General features: G+C 34.7%; 1 protein-coding gene across 2 annotated transcripts in view; it reads right to left on the bottom strand.

Annotated features, from left to right (window-relative positions):
* Positions 1–1,373: 1,373 nt before the first annotated feature.
* PPM1B (protein phosphatase, Mg2+/Mn2+ dependent 1B) overlaps positions 1,374–11,633 on the bottom strand; it is a 60,889-nt gene continuing 50,629 nt past the window's right edge. The window contains exon 6 of one of the 2 annotated variants that reach the window (XM_037066502.1): positions 1,374–3,137. In XM_037066502.1, the coding sequence (XP_036922397.1) occupies positions 3,108–3,137 (30 nt within the window). In that variant the 3' untranslated portion in view covers positions 1,374–3,107. Of the gene's footprint in view, positions 3,138–3,980; positions 5,014–11,633 lie in introns of those variants that run through there. The other variant, XM_037066500.1, reaches the window with a different exon arrangement.

The raw sequence follows: 11,633 nt of genomic DNA, 5'->3' as shown, positions 1-11,633 counted from the left end.
TGTGCACAACTCAAAACAGCACCAACCAAATGAGCCATTACTGAACCTTCACTCCTGCACTGCCGAAGAAAAAGGGGGGATGGCCCGTTTCAGTTCACACCGGAAGCAGTAATAACTTCATTACAACTCCATCCTTGAGCTCACCTCTTCTTAATGGCCCATATGGCGCAATGGGGAGTGCTGGTTCTGCGGCCTGCCGAGTGCAGCGGGTGTTTCAGGCTGTTGTCATTGGAGAAGGGCCCTGAACCAGCCCCTCTCCGTGGAGCACAGTTTGTACATGAAAGACCGACAACCGACAGATTAGGGTTGTTCAACAGACATTTCTTCTAAAATGAGTGAAGCAAGCCTATCACTTACGGAAAGCAACTGACAGTATTTGTTGCCAATGATAAAATTTCACCTTCCAAATGAAAATTAGAATTAAAAAGATCTGTATCCATCACTGCGAGGTTGGCAGCTTCCCGAAGTTTAAGGTTTTTCTCAAGGTATCAGTTCAACATTAACCAAAAACTTTTCAAGGACTGCAGGGTAACATGCTGATATTCTAAAGAACTGCATAAATCAATAAACAGACTGTATTTTCCAAATGACCAATGCATGTTTTTAAATCATGAAAAAGTAGATCTATCCAAACTGCAGGACAGATTGAACAGATTTTAATGTAACACAGTACAAAGCCAAGTAACAGTTCCAGATCTCACATTGCAACTAACCTTCAAGAAACTACCAATTCTGAAGTTTTGATAATGTAGCAAACAGGAATATGCACCATTACCCGAAGCTACTGAAATACTCTTTCAAATACGACATGTGTGAGGCCGGACTTCACGTGTTTCAAAGAACGTGTCACACTGCAACAGACTGAACGCAGAAGCAGACACAAGAATCCAGCTGATTTCCAAAACAAAAGCCAGTGCTCTTTAGGTTCGGAAAATAATTTTGCTTTGATAAAACAATGCTATTTATGTTAACGGGTAATGCTTTTCTTTTCCAACGCAATAAATATCAATAAATGTAACCCATAAAAGCTAAAGTTCTTTGGGATCTGCTGCCTTTAAGAATATAAGTCGTTCTTGAAACCAAAATATTTGAAAAGAGGTGAACTAGTAAATTGGTATTAGTAAATACCAAATAAGTTTTCCTTTTGCTAACTCACATGTTATTTGTATTTCAAGGGCCACTAAACTACCAGAGAAAGATTTTTTTTAAGTGGTATAAAAAATGTATTATCCTCTTAGTTTGGTTAATTCTTCCCTGGAATTGTAATTCACCTACACAGTTTCATATGAAACACTTCACAAAATTTTAATTACATAAAATGTTTAAAATAACATTCAGAACTGGACTTTTATTTTAAAAATCATACCAAATAGTAATATGTCACACTGTTTTTATCAATTCTTTATTTAGGTAACAAGTTGGTTATGTTCACTGCAGTGTATGAAACATCACAATATCATACTGGAAAGGGACTATCAGTACAGGACTGGATCAGAGTGGACAGTTGAACAAGAAACCATTTTGCATTCTTCATTCCCTATCTTTTAACAGCCCCCCAAACCCAGTAAAGGGACAAATAGTTTTTAACGTCATCATGGAAAGCACTTTAACTTACAAGGCTAAAATCTAAAGAATAAATAAAATATACTGTGGCAGTAATTCTTTTTAGACCAAAAATCAGGTGCACAATAAATCAAATGATCAAAAAGGCCATCCGTATTCAAATGTGTGACTCTTCAGAAACAGCGTCAGGAAAATGTTACAGAAAATACCATGAATTCCATTTCACACAGGACCAGATGATGACTCGTTGTAACTACACACAAGGGCAATTATTTCCCGCTGAAACACAATTTAAACATACAGGAAAATGTTTACAAAGCATCCACTACATGTAAACCATGTACAAATGGATACATTCATTGCTTCTCCTACCCCGATAGCTTTTAGATAAATATTTTACTCTTCATGTTCAGCATTGATTGGATACATGCAAAACTCAAAAAGAATTCAAGAATTCAACGTTATTGTAAAAATAGAATTAAACTAATAATCTTCAAGTACCTTATGTGACAGCCACTCTGTACCGTGCGTGCCCAATGTTATAAAATGAAAGGGGTTACTGAACCCATGAAAATATCTCTGTAATATTTCCTTAGATCTAAAATAGATCATTTTAAATGTATTTATAGTCATATTTCAATGTGATATTCTGAGCTTTTAAAATAATGTAAACAATTAAAAATTATACCAAATTACACAAAACTTGTTGTATCTTAAAAGCTGAAAAATTAAAACTATAGAAAACCACATGTAAAACCAAAATCACAATTTACATTATAAAGGCAAATCTCATCATTTAAAAAATTTGCAGCAGTGAGATGTCAAAGCAAATTATAAATAGCCATAAATTAATCCATTTGGTTTCAAAGATTTTCTAGTGAGAGTTGAAGGATGAAGTAGATAACATGCATAAAATTTGTCAGGGCTTATAGCGTTATTGCCGGATACACTTTATCTCAAAGCAGGCAACGTTACAATGTGGACATGGGAGAACCCAGTTTGGTAATACAGGTAAAATCGGAAAAAAAAATTAAATAACCATTAATAATAAATATATACCCTATAGTAAATTGCTCAAATGAAATTTCAAGCCACAGAGCTGCAAAAGGCTTTCAACTTGGTGAACTGAAAAAAAGAACATCTCATACAATTGTTTACTTTTACATGCTTATATGTTGTGTGTCTTGTTTAAAAAAAAACCCATAATGTATCTTCGAGTACAGCTAACTATATTTCCCATGCACCTCAGGCACAAATGTTATTTGTGATGAAATTAACTGCTGGTTTCTAGGGCCAGAAGTTCAACACAGATGTAACCAGGATGCCCGAGGTTGGCAGAAACACTGGAGTACAGGCAATGCTACAAGTGGCAACTATCAGAAAACACAATATGAACCAATGATGGGAAATGCTAATGAGTTTCTGCTCATATCACAAAACGTTGGGAATCCACAAGAATATTTTCCCCTTGTATTGAAGAAAATTGTGATTAAAAGTTTTTGCCCCAATTTTCAGAATCAAAAGCATTTTAGAAGTGTATAAGGCTACCATGGGTCTTCTAGATCTCCAGCACCCTACAGGAAGAAAAAAGGAAGAATATTATTATTATTCACCTACACCACTTCCGGGTTGGATTGAATTTCAAAAGAAAACAAAATTAGATGAACAAATTCTCTTCATTTCTTTGTTTGAAAAGGTATGTTTACAGAGAGGCGTGTGCACTGTACATTGTGTGTGTATGTGTGTGTGTGTGTGTGTGTACACACATGGATCTATCTAACATAGACAGATAACTGATTGGGTTTTTCCCCCCCTCCCCTTTCCACCAAATGCCTTCCTTTTAAACCACTTAAAAGTATTCCGGCACTGGAAAAAGTAGATCAAAACATCAGCTACACCTTAGAAGATTCCAAAGTTTCAACTTATGGTACCTTAAGCAACTTCAGACACATGATAAATATAAATATGAAGAAGAAAAGTTAATGACCTACAGTCGCAAAATAATTGTTTTTAAAAAGTTTCCCACATGACTAATATTTGTACTTAAAATAAAAACAAAACTCATCATTCACTATTTAAAATACCCCATGATTCTTGTTTTTATTAACATCTGATAAACAGAGCAACATTGCCAGTCCTGTGAACTTTCAAATGCCCATGATGGCAATTTTCTGACAAGTCTGTGTGTGTCTGCTCTGCCCAAAGATTAGTATTTTGTACCACAAAAGGGAATAAGAAACTAGATTTTCTTTTAGTAAGACTTCTCAAAATCTTTTGTCTTTTAGTTAATGAAGAAAAGCCAAGCCAAAAGTTTTCTAACTTTTATATAAATACAAATGAATTCCTAATGGGTTTGTATATTTTTCCAATATAACAAAACTGTTTAAAAATTTTAAAAATAACTACAACATGCACAGATTATTCCATATCATGTGCTTTATTTGGACTTAAACACTTATAATTTCATTCTGAACACTTAGTCAACATACATTTTGATGTATGTAGTTAGGCTATACAGAAATACAAACCAATGCTATGAGTAATACACAGGATTTTCAAAAATGGAATACACAAAAAGGAAAAATAACCACACATCCAATAGCTCAGAACTTCTAGAAATAAAACTACAGAGATGTAAAATACAAACAAGTCAAAGAACACACCAATAATCATCCTTGGAAAAAACATTACAGGTCACATCTGCCATTGTTTAAAGAACTAAAATCACTAAAGAAAATACAAATTTATTACAAAGCTAACTATGAGTATACTAAAATGTAAAATAATATGAAACAGTGTAATTCTACATTAACAAGTCTTTCCACAACGTATTGTGATCTTGCTAATCAATAATCTTGAATCCTATCTAGTATGAATTTACTGACTTTAATAACTGGTAGCCTCATTTCTGGCATACAATATGAAATGACATAAGTTTATTAAGTTCAAAGCACTGTAAAAGTCCATTTTAAACTATCTGATAAAGGTGTATGCAAAAGCCTCATTAAAAAACAAGGCTATGTGACGATAATAAAACTAGTTTACCAAGATTCAAATAAGAAAAATGTTATATAAATGCATACATTACACTTCCTAAGTAAAAACCATCAAACCAAAGATCACAAAAATATCACCACAGAGTCACATTGTCCCACCACCCATGTTTGTCCCTGCATCTTCATTACAGCTGTCTAAGCCAGCAAGACCACTTTCTGATTCAGCATGGCTTTCCTGCATTGTCACTGGGTTTCCAGCATCAATGTTCGAAGAAGTAGCTGTAGCAGCTGGTTCTTCAGCAGGGTTTTCTTCTCCCTCTACTTTAGCTAGCCTGTAACTAGTCAGCATCTCCTCCAGAAGTTGTCGGTAGTTGCCCCTATGATTAATTCTCATTTGCCTGAGAGCTTCCACCAATTTTCCCTGTGATCCACTTTCCTCTGCTTCATCGGAGGCCTTTTTTTAAGATTCAAGACCCCAGTGTCAGTAGACAAACTAGGATATCACATGTATTTCAAAACATCACAGCAAAACACTCATTTTTCTACCAAGAGTAACATAGTCTAAGCATGAGAACATTTCATTAAATAATATTAAATCTTGTGTCAAATAATAAAAATTTCCAATTGAAATATCTTGTTATTTTTAGCAAATTACCATTAACTACTGTGTATTATTCACATTGTAATTTGAAGTTTAAGCTGAAGTTTACTGTATTAGAATTCAATAGAAAGACAAGCATTTCCTAAATAAAACTGACTTACTTAAAAATACAACAACTGGCTATCATGATTTAGGATAAAAGAAAATTAGTGTGTAAAGCAATAGGACAGGACAGAAAAGCAGGCCATTAGAACATTAGTTTCTCCATCATTTCTTCTAAATGACAGGTTGGATAGGAGATAGGAAATGTTAAAGTACATAAACTCCCAACGGGATTTCTGGGGAATATTAAAGTGTTCATGGCTAGAGATTTTATTCACATACGTCTTTAAAGAGTTTAATAAAACATCTGTAAAAACAGATGAATTATTTTAAACATTATAATATGGTATGAATAGCAAACTTCTCACCCTTTTATACTTTAATAAATTTTGGGAAATTTACAGGTTTCAACAATACTAGCTACTTAATCTTGTTAGCAGAACAAGCTCTATCATCCAAGCTGATCACAGTTAAGCTGAAAGAGTAAAAGCCAGACAATCTTAAATTATGTGCCTCCTGATGTGAGAATTAGGGAATATAGAGCCACATCCTGTGTTTTTGCCAAAAATGTGTTATATCAACCCAGTAAAGCTAATTCCTAGTTTACAGGAAACAGAGAACAGACACTCGAGTTAACATACAGAAGGAAATAGTCGTATAATCCTGAATATAGGACATCCTATAAAAAGCAGGTTCAGAATCTTCATATTCAGTGTCCACAGGGGGAAAGAAAGGGACTTGATTCAAAACTGGTTTAATATGCTTGAATTATAACTTAACAATCAGATTAGACCATGCCAGAAAATAATTATTATTATTATCAATCTAGGGATAACTGAGAACACATGGACTTGATATTAAATTATATTATTAAATTTATTATTACTTTCCTTAGTTATAACATTATGCTTATGTAGAAAAATGTCCTCATTGGTAAGAGATGCATGCCAAAATATTTAGAGATGAAATACTATGATGTCTGCAATTTGTCAAAAGGATCAGTCAAAACAAGAAAAAAGTGGTGTATACATGCACACTACATAAATACGGCAAAATATTATGAATTGTTGAATCTACGTAGGTCTTCACTATGCTCATTTCAATTTTTCTGTAAGAAAACTTCTGAAAGTTTTCATCATGTTAGGAAAATGATATAACAAAATGGTTACTAATATAGATGATCTGACTGTTACTCTATAATTCTACAACAAAGATAATACTAATATAACCACACAACAAAGGACAATGTTTACTAGAAAAATGAGAGTACTTGAACACTTTTTTATAAAAAGTACCCTTGGGGCCAAAAGCAGAAGATAAAAACTATAGAGCGTGTGTACACGCACATGCCTGTGTATCTGTTCATTTTAGGGTATTGTATGGAACTGCCTGGGCGGAAAAGAAGCACAGCAATGCACAGGGGTGGGCAAAAGTGGGCTGACAGCTGTTCATGTGGAAAAAGACGTGCAGGCTTTGATTACTACATTAACTCAAAAGGATGTCATAATGGCACAGGGCACTCAGGTATAATTTGCCAGCCTTCATTATTCACATCAGACTTGCAGTGACTTGCTTGGGTCAGCCCCAGTGTCTCCTGAGGTGGCTGAATTCAAACCCACTTTCGAGTGAAAGTATAAATAATCATGGTGGATAATGAGGTTCCAGATGCTTTGTTTTCTTTAAAGTCTCCAATTTTCTACATCAAGCATATTAACTGTCAAAATAACTTTTTTAATTAGCAAAATGTGTGTGAAGAGAACATAATAAAATTTATTCTCTGTTAAGATCATTTGTATTTACCTTTCCTTCTGTATTAACTAAACAGGTTTCCTTAAATAAAGTTTCTCATTCGAATCGTTTTAGGAAAGGTTAATATGGAACAATGAGATAAGTGTTTGCTAATCATAAACCTTATCAGTCTTTAATCAGGTCTTCCAAAAGGCAATTAATTTTCTACTTAATGGTATATCACAAAGAACTCGTAATGAAGGGTATAAAACTAGCCCCATTCCCAAAAGAAAATCTCAAAATAAAAACTTCCTATTTACATACAAATAGGAAACTTCATTTTTTTTTGACATTGAAACAAAATCTCCTTCAACAGGGCACCTGACTTACACATAGCTAAAGTGATGGTCACCCCTGGTTTTCACATCAAAATCACCTGCGAGGCCTTTAAAAATTACGTATACAGATACCAAAGTTCCATCCCATGATATCCAGATTCAGTGGGTTGGGGTGATATATAATTAAAAAAAACCCTGATATACAAGGTTGAGGACCACGGCCAGGGGTGCCCAACACCGCATTCGGCCCAGAATGGCTGTGAATGTGGCCCAGCACAACACTGTAAATGTACTTAAAACATGAGATTTTTTTTGTGATTGTGTGTCACAATGTATTTAATGTATGGTCCATGACAACTCTTCTTATTCCAGTGTGGCACAGAGGTACCAAAAGGTTGGGAACCCGTAACTCTACTTACTTGAACTCACTGAAAAGGTTGGATCACAGGTTGTTATACTGGTTGTGTTTCAGTCAACTTTGGCAGGTTCAGAGGAGAAGTACATCTCACTCTCCATCTGACACCTTTCTTATCACAGTAATCATCTATACTTCTGCGCACTGCTGTTTACTAGCAGCACTTTAGGAGTAGCTGCTTTTTAAAAAACACATAAAACCAAACCTGTAAATTAAGTAGGGATGGATTTATAATGACTGGCATCACAGAATCACTGAATTGAAAAGAATTTCAGCTATTAACCACATTTAAAAGTCATTTTATCTCCTTACAGCAAACTGTGTCTCCCTATTGTACTAGATAGATGACAGATGAGTGAAATGCTTTCCCTAGCCATTGCATTTGATTCTTCAAAGTTATGTTCCATAACCCTCCCATGGAGTTTCATTAATAACAAAAAGGGACCCTATTACTTAGCTGTACCTTCTTTACCCGAATTCATACATATACAGCATACCATGTATACACATCTATTATAGCAATTAATTCACCTTGCAACTGTTCACAAGTCTCTCCATTAGTTCACTGAATTAAAGATAATTTCATATTACTTTCTGTATCCTCCCTACCCTCTAGGAAAGGAATGTTAATGTTTGTGCTAAGAACTTTATGGACATTAAATGAGGACAACTCATTTAATTCTCACAGGTACCCTTAGTAATAGGCACTACAACCCTAATTTTTCTAAGTGAAGAAACTAAGGCTCGGACAGATTTCAGGTATTTGTCAGGGTGACAACACAAGTAAGTGACAGAGCTCTGATTTGTGCACAGGTGTAATTAACATCAATGTCCCTCTGACTGTTTGCTGAGTCCATTAGGGTAAGTAACAGTTTTTGCATAGTAAGTGGCCATATAAACTTACTAAGTAAATACTGGGTAAAATTACTGTAGAATTAGACCACAAATCATTTCATGTTGAAGTAGATAATGTATCTTCTTGATACAGAAAGATTAATGGAATTACAGGGCAAAAATAAAATCATATTAAATAGGACAGTTAAAATTACTCTGCAAAATAAAAGGCAATTATGAAGATGGGAATTTAGAACATTTTTCTTAGTTTTTGTTTCTAAGGTTTAACAATTACCTGGACTAACACAACTTAAAAATCAAACCTCTCATTATGAAAATACTGTCTTGTACCCAGGAAGACATGGGAATCTACATATATCAAGCATAGAGCAAAGGGGGGAAAAATCTAAGCATATTTTAAAAATAATATTTCAAAGCCCTGGCTGGTGTAGCTCAGTGGATTGAGTGCGGGCCTGTGAAACAGACAATCACAGTTCGATTCCCAGTCGGGGCACATGCCTGGGTTGCAGGCCAGTTCCCGGCAGGGGCCAGTTCCCAGCAGGGGATGCATAAGAAGCAACCATACATTGATGTTTCTCTTCCTCTCTCCTTCCCTTCCCCTCTAAAGATAAATGAATAAAATATTTTTTTAAAAAAGAAAAAAATAATAAATAATATTTCACTAGCTAATATTAATTTCAGCATTAAAAAATACAGTTGCTATAAGGGAAATTCTTCTAATGAATAACTAAAACAATGGAAGAAAGTAAAGGATACTAGGGTACTTACTATGCTAGTACATGTTGAGTTTTTTGTGAAGTCCCATGCCCTGCTTGTCAACCAAAAAAAATTTTTAGAACTAAAGATTCTGAAATGTGACTTCATGAAACACAATTAACAATGACCACTGAAGAACCTAGTAAGTTAGATGTGATTTGCAAGAATTATGTAAAATTTAATTAATGTGGAACAATTTTAGGGAGTCACTTAAAATGACCAAGACCACACAGCTAAGAAGGGGTATGTTAAATCATACCTTAAGAAACAGTGATTATACTTAGTGCGTTTCAAGTACTGGATAGGTCTCCTCCATGAAAATGCTTTCCCCATTGAAAAAGTAAATAAGAAACAACTTATAAAAATCTACTATTCATAAAGCTCTAAGACTGTGATATAAAAATGTAACAAGCAGCCTATCTTTACTGTAACTGATCTATCTGAAGTAAAATAAAAAAGAAAACTGTACGTAACACTTGATGCAAGAACAGTATGGAGGGAGGGAGAGTCATTGGGGCTTTTGCTGTTGTCATCCTGCTCCTCAAAAATCCAAATGCCTTAAAAATTTTCTGTATTGGGATAAATAAAAATGTGTATTTAAATGCAAAGTAGTGGATTAAAAACACTGGGCTTGGCTGCTGACTTTCAACAACTTTGTAAAATATTCCTCACTAAAAACAGAGTATCTTAAGACTATTAAATGTGAGACTCACGAAAGAACAGGAAAGGGTTTTTCCTGGGTGATACACAGAAGTGGGTAGAGAAACTTATGTAGTCTCCCAACAGCTTAGAGAGGCGGCGTGAATTCGGTAAAGAGAAATTTGGGGAGTTACTCTTAGATTCAGATCTGGCTACATGATTTATTTAGCTTTGTGACCTGGGCAAGCTACTTCATCTCACTGATTCTTAGTTTTATATAAAAAGGGTGTTGAGGAGATTGCCTATAACTTTATATGTATGTATGTATGTATGTATGTATATATAGAGCTTGGCACACAGGAAGTGGGTAAATACAAGTTCTTACTTATATAGCTACTCTGTCAGTGGTATACTACTTTAAAAGCATTAGAAGTCCTCTTTAAGGGAAGAATGTAACATTTTTCCATGGAAAATTGAATTATTTTTTAAACATATGACTGAAGGGTAGTCTTAGCAAGCATTAGAAATGAATAGAAATATTTTCTTTTTTTAAAAAAAATTATTTATTTTCAGAGAGAGGGGAAGGGAGGGAGAAATAAAAGGAGATAACATTGATATGCAAGGCAAACATCAATCAGTTGCCTCTCGCACATCCCCAACAGGGGACCTGGCTTGCAACCCAGGCATATTGCCCTCACTGGAAATCCAATGCATGACCCTTCAGTTCACAGGCCAGCACTCAATCCACCGAGCCACAACAGCCAGGGCTTTACCCTTTTTTTTTTTAAGATTTTATTTATTTATTTTCAGAACGAGGAAATGGGAGGGAGAAAGAAAGGGAGGAAATATTTCTTATTTAACAAGTATTTATTGAGCTCTCACCATCAGCCAGGCACTGCTTTAGGTACTGGGATTATAGCCATAAGTCAGATGAAGTCTCAGATCTCATAGAATTTATATTCTAGTTATAAAACACAAACTAGTTCATGGATATGAAGAAAAAAATAAAACGCAAACTAGCATTTTAGAAGAAGAAAAGGAGGGTGAACTAAGAGCTCTGCCTAATAGAAGAACACCTTAGAATGTAGTTTTATTCTTTTTGGTCTTATAGGTGATTATTCTTTCAGGGTCACAGACTCCTTTGAGGAACTTATGAAAATTGTAGACAAAATCGTAATTTAAAAAATATGTCTGCCCTGGCCAGTGTGGCTCAGTTGGTTGGAACACTGTCCCATAACCTAAGGGCTGCAGGTTCGATTTCCAATCAGGGCACAGAACCCCTGCCTGGGTGCGTCCTTTGGAAGACAACCAATCTATGTTTCTCTCACACTGACATTTCTCTCTCTCCCTTCCTCATTCTCTAAAAGTAATAAGATCCTTGGGTGAGGATTCAGAAAAAAAATTATTTTAAATATGCTTGAACACACACAAATATACTTGCAAAAACTTCTGTGGGAATCATGAATTCCTTGATTAAGAATTCCTTCTAGACTCTTTTCCATAGACTTTGATTTTAAAAGCTGGGAAAATAATGTATTGCTTTTATCCAAAAAGTTGAACTAAGAAATAAATTTAGTAAACTTAATAAGATTACCCTACATAATGAGCTTTTTAAATATATTTTAATGATTTAACTTCTT

This window comes from Sturnira hondurensis, unplaced genomic scaffold, assembly GCF_014824575.4.
Source record: "Sturnira hondurensis isolate 20B ecotype Veracruz unplaced genomic scaffold, ASM1482457v3 Scaffold0016663, whole genome shotgun sequence".
Lineage (NCBI taxonomy): Eukaryota > Metazoa > Chordata > Mammalia > Chiroptera > Phyllostomidae > Sturnira > Sturnira hondurensis.
The sequence above is the reverse complement of the archived record's forward strand: the minus strand, read 5'-3'. Positions and strand labels throughout refer to the sequence as shown.